Source organism: Choloepus didactylus, chromosome 2, assembly GCF_015220235.1.
Source record: "Choloepus didactylus isolate mChoDid1 chromosome 2, mChoDid1.pri, whole genome shotgun sequence".
Lineage (NCBI taxonomy): Eukaryota > Metazoa > Chordata > Mammalia > Pilosa > Megalonychidae > Choloepus > Choloepus didactylus.
Window position 1 is genome coordinate 91,775,489 of NC_051308.1, and position 24,255 is coordinate 91,799,743.

Sequence of the window (24,255 nt, forward strand, 5' to 3'; positions counted from 1 at the left end):
TCATAGCTAGTAGACCGCTGTACTTTTGATCTTCATAAAATTATGATTCCATAATCTAAAAAACAAAGTAGTGACACTTCGTTTCCAATCGTGAGTGTAACACACAAAAGTCTGCTATTTGTCATTTTTAAAATATCTAGGATTATAGGTCAACTTTGCCCTTTGACCTGGCAATTACTAATAACAATTGTATCAGTAATGAGAGACATGGCCCTGGTCCTTAGACTAAAAGGATAACTCAGCAAGTCTGTGTAAAGAAATTAGTTTAGAATGTTATTTTTGATGTTAAATTTTAATACTAGCACCAACAATAAGGAAGATTTAAACTCTACCCTCCCTTTAAAAAGTATCATTTATCATCATTTAAAGTGGTCATTTAGTAATAAAAGCAAAACCTGGCAAATTCCTACCTACTCAGTCCATCTAACCTGTAAGAAATAATTTTCCTAGGTTTATAGAACACTGACAAACTTAGTAAAAAGCCTATTTTATTTTTCCTTTTTTTGAGAGAAAGCACCATCTGAATGTTGTATTCTGACCATTCTAAACCTCCACTCAAACACATGATGACTAGTCACCATGATAATGTGGCCATTAAAAAGCTTTCTGAATAGGTTGAGGTAATAACTTGGGAATACAGTATCAAACTAGATACCTGTCCCTAATTTTTCCTGGATTAATCTAACCCTCCATCTTTGCGTTGGGCAACTAGTCATTCTAGCTCATTCCTTTAAGAATGAAAATTCTCCTAGATGTAGGGACCACATATCTCCATGTTAATTCTCAGTTTCCAGCACATCAATGACTTTTTTCATAAAGAAAATAAACTTCCATGATGTCCAGGCTGAAGAATTTAAAGCTATGCTACAAGAAAAAAAAAAAAAATTATTTCCTCCCAATGCACATTCAGCTACCTCTGAAGCCTGCCCATCTCCACTTTCTTTTTCTGCCTAGCACCTTAACATAAATAAATAAATACATTTATATAAATGCATTGACTTAAAAACTACATTTTGTCCTAAATATGTAGACAGAAACCTGGCCTTTAGCAAACAGGGTGATTTTAACAAAATGCAGACAACCTAACAGTAAAAGTAGTCCTGCAAGAATATCATATTGTGGTCTAGCAAATTCACATGACAAATCACAAGGAAAGCAGAATGGTATAAAAAAAATTCCTGTTGATATTAAAGACTAAAATTTTCTGGTTCAAGAATGTAAACAAAAGAATGAGGTAAAAGAGCTGCCAGAACTGCCATACACACTAAGCCAAGAATAGCATTCTTTTCCAGAATAGTAGTTTCTCGCTTTTTGGCAGTTAAGTAAATTACGTAGTATCAAGAATATCTAAATATGCATTATTCATGCTCTTTGACTATCAAGTCCCATCAGAAGCAACATACTCTAGTGATAACACATTGCCTAAAATTACTAACTACTCAATAGCAAAAGGAAAAAGGAGTTGCTAAAGAAAAGATTAAAACCACAGAATTCTATTTTGGAGACACTGTATAAATTTTTAAAATAAGGAAAAAATAAATTGAAAAGGCAAACTACAAGTTAATTTAGAAAGTGGTGATGATTACAGTCAAACTCAGACATTCTAATGCAAGAGACCAAATCTTTCATCTGATTCCACTCCATTTTTACTCTGCTACAGTTATACTAACTCAGATGTGGTAGTTAGGTCAAGCTCAAAAACAAAATCTTCAGAAAAGACTAAAAGGACACAAGTATAGAAGGCAACTGTTAGATAGTGTTTATAAACTTTATGATGGTAAAAGTCTTACCACTCAGCTCTCACTGGCCTCTCTTGCTTTAATACTTCAAGAGGAGATCTTTTTAAACCCAATTTTCCCGCTTAGATTCAGCAGACACTCTCCCACTCATTTTGTCTTACTATACAAATTCTTCAACACCTAGGACACTGGAAGGTAAATGGACTGCCCTTCCAGATGTCGGTAAAAAGAAAAATATATGATGTGACCATCAAGAAGATCCAAAAAGTAGGATCTAAACAAGATTCTAATTAAATAATACAAACAGGAGGATGTCCTCCACTTAAATATAGCCAGGTTTTTAAAGATGTCTAAGAATTAATCCCTTAACAAAATAGAAAATGTAAATGCAGAACATCAACAGGAATTTTCTTTGTCTAAAACTATGGTCAGGCCTAATTTCCCTCTCCTTTTCAGTAGCCACCAGAAACTGAAGATCTTTTGGTCTGGGGCTAAAAAATTTATTTCTGACCTCTAAAAATAATGATGCTTCCTCAGAGGCAATTAAACATTATTAAACTATGCAAGGGGAAGAATAATAACTATTAATATATAAATTTGTTTATATAAATATGTAAACAAAATATATAATTATATATTAACATATATTTAATACAAATTTAAGAACACAAAAATAATCTTATACAGATAGAAAAAATAGTATCATTTCTTTCCCAAAAAACTACATCCCATTGCAGTGAATGAGGCCCCTATTTTTATACCACAATAAGCTAGGTAGCTAGGGATTCTATTTAAAAGTAGCAGCTAATATGGAAAAGATGCCCAGGAATAAACAATATATGTTGATATGTAATGAAGTTAAATATTACATAAAAGAATTCTCCATATAAAGGCATTTTTAAAACTCTTCTTCCCATCCCTTAAAACATCCACTTTAGTCTACAGTCTCTATGGAGAAGAGCAGAAGAAGGAAGAGACGTGGAAGGAAAGATGGAAATGAGAAGCAATTCATAACTCCATATACTGTAGGTATAGGAAAATATATGGTTAAGTATAGGCACTACTGGCGAAGGATCAAAGTTACAAATTCACTGTTTTCACAGAGGGACTAGAATTCAAGCAATTCAATTTACTTAGAACATCAGGGGAAATGCACAAGGTAGTTATTCTTCTATTTTACTAACAAATTTATTTTTGTTAAATTCAATAATTAATCTTCAAATAAAAAGAAAACCCCTGCAAATAAGCCTTAAATTCTTCAGGAATAACCAAAAATAACACATTAAAATACACACATTCTAAGAGTAAAAATAAAGTGCCAGTTGGTAACGGTCTTTCCAGAAGTCTCCTTAACCAGCCGAGCACAGGTTTGGACATACATTGGAATGACAACTAAACCAAACCACTATTATCCTAGTCATTCTTTCTTTTATTTACAAAGGGTTTTTGATGAGGAGGAGGACAATTATTATTACTATTATTATTTTACTAACTATTATTATAGATAGGGATTACTTTTATTATTTTGGAATTAAAGAGGAAACTAACCATAGCCATAGATTAATTAATGAATCTTCATTTCTAAGATTTCACTGATGCATACCATCCCGAAAACAAACATTCATATTTCTTTCCTATCCAGTAAGATTATCCACATGCTTCTGTCTATACAGTATGGGACCTCTCTAATAATTCCTTCCCTAGGTAAATTCATAACCCTTTCTTCACTGTAAGATAGAAACTGCCTAAAAAATGAATGCTTAATTGAAATAGAAGAACCACCTTTTAATGCTTGCATTTTTCCCTCTCCTCTTTCTTTTCATCTTCACTTCCTATTTTTATTTCCATAGAAATAATTTTCCAAGGCCAATATGATTTCAACTTCCATATTGGGAGTGGGAATCTCCTAAACTATACCACAACAAAATAAATAAAATTTAAAAGTTGAGAAACACTTTAATAGAATATCTAATACCAATTATAGGAAAATGCCAAAATACTCACTTGTAGCAGAACCAAGAAGATTTTTTGAGGATTTATCCTCCCCATTACTATAATCCAGTGGATAATCTGTTTAAAGAGAAAATGAAAGTAGTTAATGCTGAGAGCTATCTCCAATGACAAGTTCAAAACCTCAAAATTATGTCCTGTCAAAGTCTACTGATAATTTATAACATTTTATAATATTAATGACACATCTGAAACATGTCCACAAAGAGAAAATGAGATTCAGAAGCCACTTAATAGATAGACGTAAACCAAGGAAAGGAATTCTGCTGCTTACCAAAATTTTAACTACATTTATAATTTTCAGTCAAGGCTTCAATGTATGTTACCAACCCTTAGTAAATGTCTAAGGGGAATGTCTGATGGGAAAACTAGGGTAGGAATAATTTATATTGGCCAGAACTAAGCAAAATATCTTAAAATAAGAACTTGATTAAAAAGAAACAGTGCCATAAAAACATGCCCAACTCCTTTAGGCTTAAAGGCGTTTTTTAAAGTCTCACTCTTACGATAAGGAGAAATCAAAGGAATTAATGCTCAATTCTACTACCTCAGTTACCTTATAAGAGGCTTTTACTTGGCTTTTGTGCCTTGCATAGGAATATAACCATAATTTACAGACTGTAACTGGGGTTCCCACTTAGAAGTAACTAATTGATATGGAACACAGGTCAATTTACTGGAAGACAATCATAGAAGAGAGTTTTAAGAAAAATTATTGATATTAGAGTTTGAAACAAGAAAAAAAATAAGGTCTAAAGGCAAAATGCATACTCATTTTTTTTAAATGACATGTACTCATTACTATTAGAATTATTTTAAAAAGCAAAAAAATATACATAATAGTCACCTGTTTTAAAGTCACTTACCATAGTCCTCATCGAACAGTTCTTGACGTTCTGAGTGATACTGGGAATCAGCAATCTCTTCATATTCTTCCACCATGCTAGTGCCAAATACCCTATTAACAACAATTCCAGGTAAGACTTCCAAAACAAAGACTTCTTAGGGTTGAGCTTCTCTTGACAATAAATGACAAAATATATTAACTTTGGTCATGCTCTGAGGGACATTAGCTTTGGACTCCAAAATAATGATTGCTCTTTACGCTGCAGTCATCTACTGTTTCCATTAAAACAAAAAATTAATCTATCTAAGGCACTTACAAACACAATGACTAAGTTTTGATAGCAGTACAAAATATTTCCTTATATTATCATCTTACCAAAATAGCAAGTAAGCTCAACAAACACATAAAATGAAGATTATTTTTTCTTGAGAGGAATCTTTGACATTTCTCTAAAATGTGTGCAAGAGAATGGTTTAACAGCTTATATCATCTCTATGATATTAACATCACATAACAGAAAATTATTTCGTCACTTTAAATATATTGGGGTTCTGCATAGCACATTTTAAAAAACCATCCAGTGAATAAATTTTGTACTGTATTACCTTATAAGGCTTAAGGGACAAAAGTGTTCTGATCCAAAATGTGATATTAACTCCACCTAAAGAATAAAAATACATGAAATGCAAAGCCAACACAGTGCATCTGAGATTACTTAGCAATATACAATTTTTTATTATACCATTGCTAAAATTAAAGTACTCATTTCCCCAGAAAGCAATACTTGTGTTAAAAATAGTTTTGCTTTTTTTGCCATGCACTAATATGCCATGCCCTGTTAGTCAATATTACAAAAGAGAACGTTGCTAACCTTTATGTATTTGATGAACATCTGAAGCAAGAGAAAGGAAAAGAAACAGAAATCAGTTCAAAAGTCTGGATAACATGCCACGAGCAACTTTTAAACATTTATAAACTATACAGTGTAATTTAAGAAACAGAAAGCAAAGTACTGGGATGGATAACATTGTAGTATTCTTAATTCTTTGCAGAAATCAAAGTAATCATTATAATTTTTACCATCACAACATCAAAGTTAACCTAAATATCTGTACTGAAGTAAATTAAGGTTAATAAGTTAAATGGCCTTTAAGTCACTGCTTGATTTTCTATAGCTGATAGTACGAAGGCATTCTAAAATCAAATAAACAGTATCTAGAAACAACTCATGTCTTATATTACTTTAAGTATTTAAGGTATGTACCGTGTATCTCCATAAAAAATTTTATAAAATGATACTATGTGGCATGTATATTCATACTGATAAAACATAAACTAGCACAATAAGAAATTATACTTGTACAATATTGTATACAAGTTGTTTCAGGGAAAGCATGAACTTTTGATATGGTATGTTATTTCAAGTATAACATACAGAATTGGAAGATATACATCAATCCACTTTTAAAATGTAAGCTATTAAAAGGAAAGGCTAAGCCTGCTTCTAATTGTGCCTAAGAGTCTTCCCCTGACTACCTGTTTGTTGCTCAGATGTGGCCCTCTCTCTGTAGCTAAGCCAACTCGGCAGGTGAAATCACCACCCTCCCCACTACATGGGACATGATTCCCAGGGGTGTAAATCTCCCTGGCAATGCAGGATATGACTCCTGGGGATGAATCTGGGTCTGGCATCATGGGATTGAGAACATCTTGATCAAAAGGGGGATGTGAAATAAAGTTTCACTGGCTGAGAGATTTCAAATGAAGTCAAGAGGTCACTCTGGTGGACATTCTTACACACTATACAGATAACACTTTTTAGGTTTTAATATATTGGAATAGCTAGAAGTAAATATCTGAGACTATCAAACTCCAACCCAATAGCCTTAACTCTTGAAGACAACTGTATAAAATGTAGCTTACAAGGGGTGACAGTGTGATTTTGTATCACAATTTAGCTTATAAGGGGTGACAGTGTGATTGTAAAAATCTTGGGGATCACATCTCCTTTATCCAGTGTATGCACAGATGAGTAGAAAAATGGGGACAAAAACAAAATGAAAAAATAGGGTGGGATGGGGGGGTGATTTGGGTGTTCTTTTTTACTTTTATTTTTTATTCTTACTCTGATTCTTTCTGGAGTAAGGAAAATGTTCAAAAATAGATTGGGGTGATGAATGCCTAACTATATGATGGTACTATGAACAGCTGATTGCACACCATAGATGATTACATGGTATGTGAATATATCTCAATAAAACTGAATTTAAAAAAAAGAAAAAAGTGTAAGCTATTAAAAAGTAGTTTGTAGATTTGGTTTAGTTCTCTTGGGATAAGGAAAGCCCAGGTAAAAATATAAAATTTATCACTATAAAATATCTTTTGCTTTTAAGACTCAACTCTACCAAAGAGGGCTTTTTATTATAAAACCAATTAACACCAAAGGGCGCTGCAATCTCCCCACCATGAAAGGGACAAGATAGGGAATTTTTAATATTGCATTTTTTATGCCACTGATAAAATAGTCTTCCCTTGTTAAACAAAGTAGATGGTCTAAAGAATAATTATCAGACCTATTTGGTTAACATATGAGTTGTTTTAATTATAAAGTTAAATACAACTGTATCACTTGGCACATAATTTCTAACATTTTTTCTTCCTCACAGGGTAGAAATTATTGTATAAAAAGGTCACCAAATAATTGTTTCAGTACTCATTTAAACAAACTGAAAATGTAACTTTATTTTTTTAACACTGTTGAATCATTAACTGAGAATATAACTACATTTTTAAAACAGAATTTAGCATTTTTATACAGAGTCTAGGAATACTACAAGTTTATCCATTTAGAGCAGAAAATCTAATATAAGCTTAAAAAGATAGACAATAAAATCCCAGAAGACAATTAGGTAGCTATAGTTCTCACATTTAAAGATGAAAAAGAATAGAGAAATTAGAGCTGCTGCCATTCCAAAAGGCCATATTATTAACACTCTGGTACTTTAAAGTATGGCTATTACTTTAAAGGGGAAAAAAAAGAGTGGGGGGAAGAGTAGTAACTTCCGCTATTTTGACTAAATCCAATTCAAAAAGCTAGAACTCTACCTGATTTGCTGGTGGAGGAAGCAGAAGGAAATACTGAATATGAATTTTCTAAAGTTGATTTTATTTGAAGCTAGTATTTGCACAGAAATATTTCACTTGAATATACAAAAGAAAGGACAAAGCCCACTGATAATAAAGCCAAATAACTGGATATTAAAACTGAAATGATTCTAAAAAGTTAAGAAATCAGACCTGTTTTAAAGACTTCAGTGATTAACAATGATCTGAGTTTCAAAACAGAAACACAATAGGATGAAGACAGTATTTTACATAATGACTCAGAAATTATTAAGAGTTGTAATTCAGAATTTCATTAGAAACACAAATAAAAAGCTAGTCTAGATTTCCAGTTACACAAAAGGGAATGTATTAATATTTGTTTCATAAAACAACATATCTAAATAAGAATTAAAAAGCATACATACCACTAAATTACCTCTTAATTGTTCTGATTTGTAAAGGGGTGGGGTGCAGTGTTAAGTGTGAATGACAGGTAAGTGTTCTATATTTAGAACATAGTCCTAATGTGTATAAACATTACCTTCACATATTTTGCATACATCTGTTCATCTAAAGGAAAACTCTGGACATTCCTCTCATCTCTACCATGGAAAGTACCCAGCTTAATCCATTTATTTGTAGGATATCTAGAAATATAAAATATATTGTTTTTATAAAAAATCATTAGCCACATAGAGAGGTTCCATACATATTCAAAATACGTCCTATACATTCCCCCTCTCCAGGTGAACACACTGATTTAACGTCATTTAAATATGACAGGTCCTTGAATAAAATACATTTCCTTTCCAACTAAACTGACAAGTTCCTTTTCACTAGGAAGAAAACCTTGAAAAATCACAACACTATCAAATAGCAGGGAGGAAAAAGATGAAAACAGAGGCCCAGGACCACTTCTTGGGGTTTAGGAAGGCATCCAAGTGAACTGGAGGTTTTAAAACAAATATCCAAGGGATTGTTTTGGAAGAAGATGCAACTCTGCACATACTGACAAGCGTATGATGGTGTAAAGTGTAAATACAAGAGTTGGTGGAAAGAGAAACAGAAAACAAAAATCTTTTCCATCACATTTTAGTTTGACAGGTCTTATATACCTGCTCCCCTTTAAGGGAAAGTCTAAAACTATTATTTTTGTTTACTGTAACATTTAAAGAACTCAAAATAATGAGCTCTCTCTTTAACATTAAAAAAAAAAAATGCATTTAATCTGCCAGGGCTGAATATCTCCATTTGATATACGGGGAAATTGCAACTTATGGAAAAGGAAGTGATCTGACAAGGTTAGTGGCAAAAAAAGGGATGGAATTCTAAAGAGGGTCTTAAGAGTTGATTTTAAAAACTATATATGCAATGCTGAGTGAGGGGGCATGAAATGATAAGACAGAAGAATGGTTAAATAAATAATGACATCCTATATGGCATATATTGGGCACACAAAGTATTTATGGAATGAATAAACACCTCCATTGAGGAAAAAAATATCATGTACTCATTAAAAATGGTGTGTTTAAATGACAAAGGGACACTCCTGGGATGTAAAAAGTAAAAACTAATTTTTTGTTACTAATTTTTTTAAACTTATTTAGAACTAGTAAGTAATTAAACGCATAAGAAAGACTGGAAGGAATTTATCCAAATGCTAACAATGGTTATCTTTTGTTGATGCGATTATGATTCTTTTCCAAATTCTTTATATCTTTTAAACACTCCAACACACACAAAGGTTTTAAAATATACTTTAACAAAAATAACCCTTATGATATAAGATGAAGCACTTGTACATGTATTCTCTTAATACATTTTAAATGAAATACCTGGAAGCAATAGGGCATAAGATTAAAAGTAAGGGCTTTGAAGTCAGAGACCAAGTCCAAATTGTGATCTCAGTCTAAAGTCAGATGACCTGAGTAAGCTACTTAACCTCTTCTTGTCTGTTTCCTTATCTTATAAGGGAATGAAGGCAAATGGTTGTCATAAGCATTATATCAGTTAATGAAAGCCAAGTGCTGGACAAATGCCAACATTACAGTAGTATTATTACTACTATTACAAACTGATAATATAAAAAATAAAATGAATGAAGCTAAAAAGAGTGACCCATTGTTTAATTTTTATTCCAGAGATCCAACACAGATCCTATAGAAACCAGCTTTAGAATTTACCTGTCACTGATAGAAACCAGAAAGTCTTTAGGAGTAGAAGAAAATAATTCATAATTTGCAATATCAAGTTGTTTTACTTGAATTGGTTCACAAAGTTCAATAACAAACCTTCAAAAAGAACACAAGACATTATTTAGATAAAACTACCCAAAATAACAAATCACATCAAACATGGCATTAACAGTTTACACAAACTAGACTTCTGTTAGAAGTTACTCGTTAAAATGTAAGGAAGGAGAATTAGTAGCCCGAGTTATCCAAAAGGGAACATTCCCAAGCATATAATTAGTGGGAGAAAAAAGTATAAATAAAACAAGATGTTGATTTTGCCCAATCATATCATGAAAAAAAAATTCTTTTTTAATAATAAAGCTCATTCTTAGAGAATGAATGGCTTTGACAGTGAGTGGTTGTATTAAATTGACTAGTTTAAAGGACAGAAACCATGTTAAGTGACTTACATACATTGTTTTATTTAATTCTCACAATCAAACTGTAAGGTATTATCTCTGTTTTACAGAATCATTCAATAAATACTTATGTCTACCTCACATTCTTTCCTTTGTTTTAGTAAAAGAACCCTTAAACTTGTAGTTGACATATAACATATGGTCACCCATCAAAGACTGTATTTCCCACCTTGGAAATGTTTACTTAGTTCTGGGTGATGGGATGTGAGCAAAAGTAGAGTGCAACTTCTAGGTCAAGTCCTTAAAATGAAGCTGCTAATCCTCCATTTGCTTTCTCCCACCTTACAGGCTGGAATGAGGAAGATGTGGTAGGAGTAAATCATGTCAGTAATGAAGGCAAAGAAATATGACAAAGGTGTGTAGGGCCTTTGTTCTGTTCTCAGAGCAGCCCTTCAGTTCAACCCACCTACCAGGTCTGGCATTTATGTCAGAGAAAATTAAACTTTTATTGTATTTAAACTACTTTAAAACAGCAGAATCAAAAGCCCTAATAGCTGTTTAGCCAATAAGTAGTAAAGTTAAAGTCAGAACACATATCTATACTGCTCCAAAGCCTTAACACTTTCCATACCCACCACAACAATGGGTGGGTAGGTGGGTGGGGGGTGGAGGAGGCGGAATGAGAGAAAATCAGGACTTTGCTTGTTATTTACAATTGTGAAAATAAATCTAAAAGAGAGTACTACTAGGTATAAAGGGTAATTCACTAGAATTGCACAATACAGTGAGCCCCAATACAAACAATGAACTATATTTAATAGTACAATTATAATAACATTCTTTCACCAACTCTATCAAATGTACCACACTAATGCATGGCACCCCTCTCACAAACACCAGTTCCAGGTTTAGGGGTTCCAGGGCCACACACACTTCTAACCAAATGGCTACAAATTCAGGGGTTCCCACCACCCATCGGGTTCAAGAGTTCACCAGAATGACTCAGAATTCACTGAAAGCGCCATGCTTATTATCACAATTTAATTACAGTGAAAGGATACAAATCGGAAACCGAAAGAAGAGATGGGTAGTGAGAGCTACAGAAGGGTCTCAAACGCAAGATTTGGTGTTCTCTCCATATGAAGTCAGAATGTGTCACCCTCCTGGAACACTGATGTATATTATCCATTATGGAAGCACACGCAAGTTTCCAGTGTCCAGAGTTCGTATAGGGCTTCACTACGCAGGCATGAATGATGGAATCAATGCCCAGCAGGCCTAACACGACATAGCTCAAAGATCCAATCCCCTAATGACATGGTTGATCTTTCTGGTGTGGCCGGCCCCTCAAACCCTTCTAAAACTATGGGTGAAACTGGTCCCACCCTGAGTCATCTTGTTAGCATATGAATAACAAGACAGTCCTATCAGGGAAATTTCCAAATATTTAGAGGTTACCTCCCAGGCAGTGGGCACACAAACCTTTATCATACTATAGATCTTTATTTGTATTTGCTGCTGCATGCACCACAAGCTGGAACTGGGCATGGTAATGGGTGCACACGACTGCACAGTCCCCAAGGCCGCAGCCTTGGACTACGTGGTCGGCTACACCCTGTGCCTGGACATGACCATCCAAGATGTGCAGGACAAGTGCAAGAAGAAGGGGCTGCCCTGGACTCCTGCCATGTCAGTGTTCACACCCAAAGAGAAGGTCCCTGACCCTCACAACCTGAAGCTCTGGCTCAAGGTCAATGGTAAGCTCCAGCAGGACGGTGAGATGTCCTCCATGATTTTTTCCATCCCCTACATCATCAGTTATGTTTCCAGCATAATGACTTTGGAAGAAGGAGATGATATTTTGACTGGGAGGCCAAAAGAAGGCAGTCCTGTTAAAGAAAATGATGAGATCCAAGCTGGCATACATGGGGTTATCAGTATGACATTTAAGGCCATAATATCCAGTCTATAAAAAGCACCCTAACTTCTTAAGTTTCCAGAGAGAAGGGAGTAAGACAGAAGCAAAGGTTATTAAATGTTGCAAGCCTTTAATGAGAAGTAAAAAAAATGGTTTTATCAGATTACTGAGCCTTAACTCAAGGAAAATGGACCCTTCAAGACAGACCTGGTTGGGCCAGTCATGGAAGAAAGAAACAGTGTCTTCTAGGAGACTACCAGAATAAAGGAGTGATGATGACTCTGAAGAAGAGAAATTATTAAACCAAATGTTCCAGAAGACTGATGGTAGTTTCTGTTCCTAAAGTTGGACTGGATGAGACTTTTTTAATGGGTTGATCTGCAAAGGAACCTAAAAATCATGTCTCATATCTGTATTTCTGAAATTCCCTTGATGATGGATAAGGTGGAATTTGTAAATAAAAAAATTTCCAAATTACTGGCCCATTCCAGACCACTTAATCAAATAATCATGGTAATGGCCAAGGAAGCTGTATTTACACTGCACTCCAAATGATTTCAGGGAAATTTGGAAAAACACTATACCAGATAATCAGTTAATTTAAAATTGCATTCAATAAGTGAACAATTTGACTTCAGAGTGTCCACTCCAGCCCACAGATTCAGAGCTTGGAAGATAATTTTGAAATTGTTGTTTTCCAAATAAATGTGCCATCCTTTGTGTGACCTTAAAGTATACTTTTTTCCCTGAACAGTAGTGAGGAGGACACTGTCTCCTTATGGGGCTGCTGACCTTGATCTTCGGCCTCTGACTGCTCAGCACTGTGCTCTAACTGTGAACAGTAAATCAGCACCTCTGGCTCCCAGCCAGACATAAGGAGACTTCAGGGAAATTGAATGGCCTGGGAGTGCTGCTTCTGACAAAAAGCTAGAGCAGGTGCACAGCACAGCTATCAGAGTAGCTGGTGGAGTTCTTTAGGCTTATGCAGGGGGCCTCCTGTTCTCAGTATAAACACAAGGTATCTACTGGCCCCTGGGAGGAAGCTGAGCACATCTAATTTAGTAATCATGGCTAACATTTATTTAGCACTTACTGCTGTTAGACACTGAGAAGATATTTCCACTTATTTAATAGTCAGCAAAGCTATGAGGTTGGCATTGTCACTACCATTCTGCAGATGAGAACATAAGTTTAGAGGTTAAGCAGGCTGACTAAGATCAGAATGGCAGAGCCAAGATGTGACCAGCTGTCTCAAGGCCAGAACCTAAAGTCTTGAACAAAATGCAGGTGGTATCTCTTAAGCAGACATATAAGAAGATTCAAACATTTAGTTATAATGTGGTCCCATAAGTGGATTTGTTTACTAAATGTCATGCTATTAAAAAAAAAAAAAAAAAAGACATCTAAAACTTAACACTGATAGGAAGATAATGACAGAAATGGAAGGAAAATTTCTCACTGTAACCTTTCTCCCTTCTTTTAAACATATTTTTGGGTTTGAACCTTTTGAACATATTACTTATTTTTAAAGATTATACAATTTAATTTAATATCTTCCAACAGGTCCACATGGTTTTATAGGTAAGTTCCAAACTTAGGACATATGCTTCTAATCTTACATAAACACTCCCCAAAAAACAGAAAAAGGAGGCACATTCCACAACTCACTGTATAAGAATAGTATAACCAAAACAAAAGAAACAAAAAACATACACAAAAAACAATAGTTACAGGCCAACCTCACTCAAGAACCTAAACAAAACTTGAGCAAACCAAACAAAAAAAGATCTCCATGTGTTTATCCTAGGAATTCAAGAACGATTTATCTTTTGATACTCTATAATTGTAATTCTTCACATTAATAAATTAAAACAGGGAAAAAGCAAATATCAAGAGACGCCAAACAAACAAACAAAAAACACTCGATACATTAAAAACAAAATAATACAAGCCAGGAAAAGGGACCTTTCTTAACAAAGGAGAGTTACAAAATATTTACACCAAACAACACATTTAATGATGCAACGTTAGAGGCACTGCCTTCCTAATAAGGAATAAGATGAGACTGACTACTAACACTGCTTCTATTCAATAATTTTCTCAAGGACCTAGCCAGTGTGTTATGACAAAAAAGGTAAAAGACAAAAATTTTAAAAAAAGAAAAAATTATGTAGGGAAGTTGTAATTCTCTACATAGAAATTCCAAAACAATCTACTTACAAATTATTAGAACAAAACAATACAAGCTAGATATCCATATATAAAAATCAATTGCATCTCTATACATAAGAAACAAGCAAAATGCAATTTTTAAAATATACCATTTATAATAGTAATAAAAAAAATAATAAGCTGCCCAGGAATACATTTTTTAATTTAGGAATTTTTTTTAAAAATAATAGTATTGAAAAGCATTAAAGACAACCTAAATAAATATCCCCTTTATGGATAAGAAAACAGTATCTGAAAGGCATCTAAAGACTCAATACAATTCCAATCAAAATCCAGACTTGAGAAAGCCTTCTTGGACCAAAAGTGGGAAGAGAAATGAAACAAAATAAAGTTTCAGTGGCTGAGAGATTTCAGATAGTCAAGAGGTCATTCTGGAGGTTATTTTTATGCATTATACAGATATCCCTTTTCAGTTTTTAGTGTATCGGAATAGCTGAAGGAAATACCTGAAACTGTCGAACTGCAACCCAGTATCCTTGATTCTTGAAGACTACTGTGTAACCGTATAGCTTACACTGTGTGACCATGTGATTCTGAAAACCTTGTGGCTCACACCCTTTATCCAGTGTATGGACAGATGAGTAGAAAAATGAGGACAAAAAGTAAATGAATAATAGGGAGGGATAGGGGGTATGGGATGTTTGGGGTGTTTTTTTTTACTTTAATTTGTATTCTTATTCTATTTTGGGGGTAATGAAAATGTTCAAAAAATAACTGTCATGATGAATGCACAACTATATAAAGGTACTGTGAACAACTGATTGTACACTGTGGATGACTGTATGGTTTGTGAATATATCTGAGTAAAACTGAATTTAAAAAAAAATCCAAACATGATACTTGGGGAACTTAAAAGAGATATAAAGTCTAAAAATAAGAGAAAGCAAAGATAGAAGAATAGCCAAGCCAGTCCTGAAGAGAAATACGATGCAAAAACTTGAGCTACCAGTTATTAAGGTTTCTAGAGCTAAAGAAAATGTGGTGTCACTGCAGATAACAATAAATTAACCAGTGGACAGGAACAGAGTATGGAAATAAACCCATGCATATAAAGAAACGTAAGAAACAGGCACACTGTAACTCAGAGGGAAAGTATGAACAACTGAATAAAAAATAAACAAAAATGGAGGAGGTAGATGAGTCCCTTCTTCACACCACATTTAAAAAAAAAAATTCCAGAGGGATTAAAAACCTAAATATGAAGTACAAAATTTTTAGATTTTAAAGAAAATGTAAGATAATAATCTTTATGGCCTCAGGGCAGAGACAGATGATCTACATTAAAAAAGAAAAAGCTCCAATGTTACAAGACAGATAAATTGTACTACATTAAAATTACAAAAGTTTCTATTCATCAAAAGACAAATTGAGAGGACAATCCACAAACTGGAGAAAATAGGTGCAACATACATAACTTTGTCATGATTAAAAGAACTACCTCAGGTTGCAGTGCTTCTACTTAAAGTTGTTCTGGAGAAATACATTCTTTTTGGTGCTGTTCTCTTATTCACACATTTCCTGAATATCTTCGCCCCCCTCATTTGCCATTTCCTCTGAATCCTTCAAGATTCAACTCAGGAATTATTTCTTATGGGAAGCCCTCCCTCATTCCCTCTTGCAGTTATATGCCATCTCTGTTCCCATAATATCCTTTCAACAGCACTTTCTATACTAGTTCATAATTGTTTAACCAGATGTCAGTTTGTCTTTTTGTGATCTCCTTAAAAGGAAAGACATGTGTCTTCAATTGTGTATCCCACAACCTAAGATAAGTATGAAACCAGAGTATAGCATCAGTCAATCACAAATGCTTATTAAATGACCATATGAATAAATAAATAAACCTAATCTTAATTAAAAGCTTAACATAATATGCACATATACAGAATGTGTTTAAAAAATTTTATACTACTTACCAAATTTTAGTGCTGCAAGGGTTCAACATATAAAGATCCATATTTTCTATAAGAATAGCAGAAGTGCTCTATTTAAAAATGGAAAGAAAATGAGGGGAGGTAAATTACTTGTGAAAAAATAAAGAAAATTTATTTTAACTCCAAAGCATTCTAGGATTTTTGTACGTTTAGATATTAAAATACACCTAAGACTTTGAAACACTCATTTGGGAAAAAACATAAAAGTGGCTAAAATTTACCAATTACGGCTATAGCATTAAATAAGTCTTAAAAATTTTTAAAATTCAATTGTCTGTTAGTATAAAGGAAAAATAATTTTCCATTAGCTATTTCCTCTTTAAAATTTCATACAGGTTTTAAAGTTTAAAAAACATGGAGCTACATATTAATCAACATAACTAATAAAGAATTCCTAAATGAACTTGTCTTTAAAAGCATAATCCTTCATTTATTAGTGAATTAGGAAAACAGCATTTGTTAAAATACAGCTCCCGGCAAACCACTATCTATATTTAATAGTCATTAGTTTCCTATGTATAGAAGAATTTTATACTTAAGTACCTTGGCTTCTGGATTAGCTGCCAAAATTTTGGCACCGCATTCTACTGAGGCATAATTATTTCTATTTTTTTGGACCTTCTTGGTGGCATGTTGACCCCCGTTAGAAGACAGATGCATTGACTGACCTGCAGATAAACCTTATTATAAACATTTTTAAATGGTGATTATGACTGAAAATACCCCCAACAACACAATGATCTCAAAAGCAAAGGCTGACTTCTAGAGAATGGGTTTTAAAAATCCCTAAGAAATTTAAAATGTTTCACCTCAACAGCTTTAAAATGCCCCCAATAAATAAACCACAAAAATCTACATCACTTAATTGTCTAAGCAGTATAACTCACAAAATAAGCTGTCCACAAGAATCAAAACCTTTTATATATGTATTTCATTATATTAAGGATGAATGCTAGCTTTCTATTTTTAACCTCATTATTAAGAATTCTTAACTCTTGAGATCACACAAAAGCAAAAAGAAAATGTAAAACTTCAGTCCAACTCTACTTGCAGTAGATTATAAGAATAAGCCCGAGGTAAGAAATTCAAGTCGGCAGCTTAAAGGCTGCAGCTTATTTTTAAGGCTTTATGACTCAGAACTTTCCATTTTACTTTTATAAACTGAGATGAAAATCACTGCTCTGCCATCTTTATCTTATTTTATTCTATGTTATATTTTTCAAGAATGTATTTTAATTCAGATTTAAAATTTACGTAACTATACAAAGACAATTATACATAGACAAATTACATATGGGTGAGCAATTAACAGCAACTTGATAAGTTTCACCCTTAAAACTTTCAAAAATTTTATTTTCTTTCACAAATTAAAAAGAGAAAAACATATTTAAACCACCTCCTTAAATAAAAAATTAAAAATTAAACAACAACAAAGAATACAGTGCTTGCTCACTCTTTTCTTTCTCTACTTCCATAACTTTCTTCTTCCATTCATCAAATGTTGGTATATCTTCTGGATCTTTGGGACTTACTACAGATGTAGGGTCAATTTCTCCTGGTTTTGAATAATCAGAACTCTGAAAGAAATGTCAAAATGTACAGATTTCAACTTTCAAATATAGGTTAATAAATTACAGAAGTGAATACAATGCTTCTGTCAAATTAAAGTCTTAATTTTTAGAACATATGATAGATAATATTTGGGGGGGAGGGAATAAAAAGAAGTATTTTGGTTTACTTAGTTGAAAGAATTCTTAACTTTACCTAAGTACCATACCAGAGATTGTATTACTTCAGATGTTAGCAATTTAAGAGTGGGTTGTACAAGACCCTATATTATACACTTAGCAAACAATTACTCATACACAAAGTGTACAAATTAATAAATACTATAGTTTAAGTATATTCACTTTAAAATCTAAGTTAAAATAATGCACATCTTAAAGGAAGTTGATTGTAGATGAAGTATGTTTTCATCAACTCCTTATTAAGAAGTGCCATGTACATAAACAGTTTTAGGTGGATCTAAAATCCTAAATGTGAAAAGCAAACCTTTAAAACCCTATAAGAAAATAAAAGAAAAAAAAATCTTTATAACTAAGGGTAGAAAAGGACTTAAACGAAATGGAGTAAGCAAAATTCATTTTTTAAAAACTGATACATTAGTTAGAATACAATAGAATAAGTAAATTAAATTTATCAAAAGATTACAAACTACATGAACCAAAAAGCCACCATGTTAGAGAAGTATCTGTAACACATTAAGCCAACAAAGGACTATTATCAACTATAAAGAATGCCTATAAATCAATAAGGGAAAGGGAGCAAAGAACATGAACAATATATTCAGCAAAAAGAAAATAAAATTCTCAACCTTAGTAATCATCAGGAAATACAAATAAATTCACAGAGATACCATATAAATTACACCTGATGGAGGTATATGTGTGAGTCTGTAGGGAAATCTATTAGACTGCTGAAGAAAAGTTTTAAATCTGGCAATATTAAGTAAAATTAAAGAGGTATATACCTTTGACCCAATAATTCCATTAATATGCACAAGTGTCAGTGAAAACACACAAGCGCCTAAGAAAATATGAATAAAATGTTCATTGCAGCACTTCTGTAATAATCAAAATATTAGAAACAACCTAAAATTAATTAATTGAAGAATGGATAAACTGGAGTAGTGTAGAACATAACAGAGCTCTGAAAAAAATGAATGGGCAAATCTCAAAAACAATTAAGTTAAAATAATACTTAGGTCAAGAATGATGCCATTTTATATTGTTTTAAAGTAAGCCAGACATAAATCATAATTATTGTTTATAGTTACGTATATTTGGAAAAGTTTTAAAATATGCTCTAAAATGAAAAAAAAATACCAAATTCAAGATAGTGCTTATGACCGAAGAAATGTTACTAGGGGAAGGGCATACAATTCAATCTGTAACTTTTTTTTACCTTAAGCTAAATACACAAATGTTCATATTACTGTTTAATCATTTCTGTGTACCTAAAACATATAACATATTTATTAACAGTGCCTTGAAAAGTATACAAAACCTATTTAGACACCTAACTGGCAAATGGCCCAAGACTCATTTAGTATGTATTTGCTATACAAAGGCATGTATCTCCATAAATTCTGGAAGTATTTTTTTTTTTCTTAAAAGGAAGTAAAACCATTTCCAAACCTCCTTTTAAGAAGATTTTGTGGCCTCCACACAACTTCCATTTAGGCATGCTTTGCAGAACAAACTGAGTAAGTCAGGTAGCTTAGTAAATATAGTATGTAGCTATTTAAAAATACAAAGCAGATCCTTTAATATAACAAAGGCAATATACGAAAGCTAAATGCATAGGCGGGGGGGAGCGCAATAGAGAAAGGGTATGGGACTCCCGACATTGGTGATGCTGTCTGACTCTTTACTCTACTCTAGTTTAATGCTATCTTTCCTTTTGCTGCTTTCTAGCTGTCATGTTTTTTTTTCCTCTCTCGCTCTCTCTTTCTTTTTCTTTTGTCCCTCTACCTTATTTGACTCTTCCTCCTTCTTCATGGAAGAAATGGAGATGTCCTTATATAGATAGTGGTGATGGTGCTGAATACATAAATATGTGACGATACAGGGAACCAACAATTGTTTACTTAGGATGGAATGTATATGGTGTGTGAACAACCATCTTAAAAAAATGGGTTGATGAAGAAAACTTGAGGGCACTATATTGGGTGAAATAAGACAAATACATAAGGACAAATATTGCAGGGTCTCACTGATATGAACAAATTATAATATGTAAACTCATAGACATGAAATATAAGTTAGCACGATATAGAACAAGGCTAAAGAATGGGGAGTGGTTGTTTATTATGAGCAGAATGTTCAACTAGGGTGCACCTGAACATTTGGAAATGGACAGAGATGATGGTAGCACGTTGTGAGAATAACTAACAGTGCTGAATGGTGTGTGAATATGGTGGAAAGGGTAAGTTCAGAGTCACGTATGTCACCAGAAGGAAAGTTGGAGGTTAAAAGATGGGAATGTATACAACAGTGAATCTTGTGGTGGACAATGTCTGTGATTAATTGTACAAATATTAGAAATCTCTCTCATGAACTAGAACAAATGTATGATACTATAACTGTAAGTTAATAATAGAGGGGCATATAGGAAAAAATATATATACCTATTGTAAACTATATACTACGGTTAGTAGTATCTTAACATTCTTTCATCAACAGTAACAAATGTACTATACCAAAACTATGACTCAATAATGGAGGGGGGGTGGTTAGGGGTATGGGAAGACTTGAGTTTTCTTTTTTTTTTTTGTCTTTATTTCTTTTCTGGAGTAATGAGAATGTTCTAAAAATTGAAAAAAAAATTAATTGTGGTGATGGATGCACAGCTGTATGACGGTACCATGAGCAACTGATTGTACACTTTGGATCTTTGGATAATTGTATGGTATGTGAACAATCTCAATTAAAAAAAAATAGAAAAAAAATACATAGCAGAAAACAAAGATTAAAGAGCTAGTATTACCCCTAACTTTTTAATTAAAATATTAAATGAGACAAAATAAAACATTAGTATGAATACAATGAGAAAATAAGATACATATGGATATGAAAATTAATCTAGCTGTGATACTTAAAGAGTAAAATATAAACACTAGAAGAATGGCAACACAAAGTAAGAAAAGAAGATAAAGACAACAATTGAGGCCCAGGAGAAATAATCACTATTACTTCCTGACAACAAATAAGATGGTTTTGTAAAGCACTGTCTATACACAAAGCAAACTCAGGTCTTACAGATCCTTGAGATATCAGAGACAGCACAAAGATCTACCTACACTGAAAAACAAACTTTCTCCCACTCACACTTAACTGGATACCTCACACTGGATATTACCCATAATATGTTCATTATCGCTGACAATTTTTCTGAGATACTAATATTTATAGGAGGTAATTAATACAGTAAAAGTTCCACTTTTTTGCCTATTAGCACAGACTCACAAACGGTTTAAGTCTTTTGGGTAATAAAGATCAGTTTCAGTTTGTTATAGTTAAGAAGAACAAGCAAATCTAGGACAAAGCCAGCCACCATGCTTGAATTTTACATTTGAACTTAAACAGCACCAAAGACAACGTGTTTTAATGTTTATCTAATCTATGACTGTAGTAACTGACAGCTGAAATTTAACATATTCTAGACTTGATTTCATTGGGAAAATTAGCTCCTTCAAGATGTCTAATTACAAAACGCTAAGCTCCTACATTTGGAAGAAGCATCATAGAAGCAGCTGGTGCAATGATAGTGAAAGTCTCCAGAATGAAGTTTGACTAATTTCAAGTGCCGATTCACTGAAAATAAGTGAAAGAGAAAGTGGAGAACAAAAGAGCTGTTGGGGATTGAATCATTTCCCCTACAAAAGGCATGTTCCAGTCCCAACTCCTGGTCCTGAGGGTGTGAACCCAGTTGTAAACAGGAGCTTTCAAAGGTTATTCAGGTATTCAAACTGAATGAGACTGAGCCTTAAAAGCAAAGGAAATTAGACACAGAAGGGGGAAGTGATAGGGAGCAACTAAAAACTGGAAGTCAATAGAACCTGGAAGAGAAGGAGAAGATGCCACCTTGTACATTGCCATGTGACAGAAAAGCCAAGGACAGAAAAGCCAAGCATCACTAGCAGCCAGACCCAGAATGCCACAGTCTTTGGGGAGAAAGCATTGCCTTGCCTAGCTTCAAACGTCTCCCAGCCTCTGAAACAATGAGTCAATAAATTCATGTACTTAAGCCAACCCACTGTATGGTATTTGTTTTAGCAGTTGGAAAACTAAAATAAGACCCACATTAAAAAGTAACAAATGTGGAAAAACTTGTGGGGTAGATGGCAGAGTAGGGAGCTGCAGGACTCACTCCTCCTCCAAGGACAGCTAGTGGACAGTCAGAAACTGTCTGAAACTACTGCTCTGGGGCTATGGAAGCCAGGGGAGCACTGTGCAGCATCTAGGAAAAGGTGGGACAAAGAGACTAAGAAACTGCAATGAAAAACTGTGAGTAACTTGCTCCACTGTGGCTGCTGAGGCCTATCCCCCCATCTTTTTTTTTTTCCCATCCCCCATTCTTAAGGCAAGCAGCCTCAGGTCTGGTCCCTAGCTGGCTGGCTCCTGCAGATGGAGAGGGACATGGAAGTTCTCCTCCCCAAGAACAGGGAGGGTGGAAGAAGGGGATATGGCTGACTGCAGATCACAGCTTTTGGTCCATGAATTTAGACCACTGGATTCTGCTGTTTTAGCCCGCCCCAGACACAAGCTGCCACACCACTGTTTCAACCTTGCCTCTGATGGGGGCAAGCCAACAGACATTTAAAACCATACTGCCTTCTTAGAGTTGAAGGCAACAGCTTGCCAAAGAGGGCCACCTGGTAGGCAGGCCAGTAAAGCAGAGCCTTGGGGAGTCAACAAAATGGCCTTTCAGTGTCATCCCTGACCATCTCCCTAGGGCCCTTTGGAACTGGTCTGTGCCCTCTTCGTGGATCCCTGGCATGTCTGGGCTGTGAAACACTGATGAAACAAATATTGAAGAAGAGCCCTAACACAAAGCCAATCAACAACAAACCCTAGACAACAGAGCAAAACTGACCTTCAGAATAAACTCATGAAGATAATCAGATACCCTGACAGCAGCAAAAAAATCACAAGCCATACTAAGAAACAGGAAGATACAGCCCAGTCAAAGGAATAAATTAAAAAGTCAGAGGAGTTGCAGAATTTGGAACAACTAATCAAAGAACTTCAAACAAAATCTTCTATATCAATTCAAGGACATAAAGGGAAATACGGATATAGAATTCAAGGATATTAAGAAGACAACATGTGAGCATATAGAAGAATTTGAAAGTTTAAAAAATATATATAACAGAACTTATCAGGATAAAAGGCACAATGGAGATTAAAAAATAACCTAGAAGTATACAACAGCAGATCTGAACAGGCAGAAGAACAATCAGCACCCTGAGAGACAGGACATCCAAATTCTCACAGACAGAAAAACAGATAGAAAAGAATGGAAAAAATTGAGCAGTGCGTCAGGGAACTGAATGACAGCAAAAGCATGCAAACATACACATCATGGGTGTCCCACAAGAAAAGAAAGGAAAAGGGGCAGAAAGAATATGTGAGGAACTAATGACTGAAAAATTCCAAACTCTTATGAAAGACACCAATATGCATGTCCAAGAAGAGCAGCATACTCCAAAGAGAACATATTCTAATAGACCTACTCCGAGACACATTCTAATCAAAATGTCAAATGCTAAAGATAAAGAGAGACTCCTGAAAGTAGCAAGAGAAAAACGATTTGTCACATAACCGGGAACAACAATAGGATTAAATGCCTAATTCTCAGCAGAAACCATGGAGGCACGAACGCAGTGTTATGAAATATATGAGGTACTAAAAGAGAAAAACTGCCAACTAAGAACTCCTTATCCAGCAAAACTGTCCTTCAAAAATAAGGGAGAGTTTAAAATATACACAGATAAACTAAAACTGAGCAAGTTCATCAACAAGAGACCTGCCTGACAAGAAACACTAAAGAGAAACAGGAAGAATGGAAGCAGGCTGAATGGAAAAGGCAAGAGAGAAGGGCTTGGAGAAGAATGTAGAAATGAAGATTATCAGTGAGGGTAACTAAAAGGGTAAAAAGACAGACAAAAAAAAAGATATGACATATAAAAACCAAAGGATAAAATGGTATTCCCTTTACAGTAACAACACTGAATGTTAATGAATTAAACTACCCAATCAAAAGACACAGACCAGAATGATGGCTATAAAATTAAGATCCATCTAAATGCTGTC

General features: G+C 34.0%; 2 protein-coding genes across 5 annotated transcripts in view; one reads left to right on the forward strand and one right to left on the reverse strand.

Moving 5' to 3' along the window:
* The window catches only part of SUCO (SUN domain containing ossification factor), a 100,361-nt gene that overhangs the window by 33,047 nt on the left and 43,059 nt on the right, over positions 1-24,255 (reverse strand). For 2 of the 4 annotated variants that reach the window (XM_037825334.1, XM_037825333.1), the window contains exons 7-15: positions 17,832-17,955; positions 16,922-17,046; positions 16,361-16,428; positions 9,885-9,992; positions 8,243-8,348; positions 5,468-5,488; positions 5,202-5,257; positions 4,616-4,707; positions 3,744-3,809 (exon numbers count right to left, since the gene is read on the reverse strand). In XM_037825334.1, coding sequence (XP_037681262.1) covers positions 3,744-3,809; positions 4,616-4,707; positions 5,202-5,257; positions 5,468-5,488; positions 8,243-8,348; positions 9,885-9,992; positions 16,361-16,428; positions 16,922-17,046; positions 17,832-17,955 — 766 coding nt within the window. Of the gene's footprint in view, positions 1-3,743; positions 3,810-4,615; positions 4,708-5,201; positions 5,258-5,467; positions 5,489-8,242; positions 8,349-9,884; positions 9,993-16,360; positions 16,429-16,921; positions 17,059-17,831; positions 17,956-24,255 lie in introns of all 4 variants that reach the window. The other 2 variants (XM_037825332.1, XM_037825335.1) reach the window with 2 other exon arrangements.
* Positions 11,817-12,266, forward strand: LOC119528128 (acylpyruvase FAHD1, mitochondrial-like). The gene has a single exon (XM_037828828.1). It carries the CDS (start codon positions 11,817-11,819, stop codon positions 12,264-12,266), a length of 450 nt encoding a protein of 149 aa, XP_037684756.1.

Coding starts and splice junctions, on each gene's coding strand:
- LOC119528128 (XM_037828828.1), top strand. CDS start 11,817: ATGCACCACAAGCTGGAACTGGGCATGGTAATGGGTGCACACGACTGC.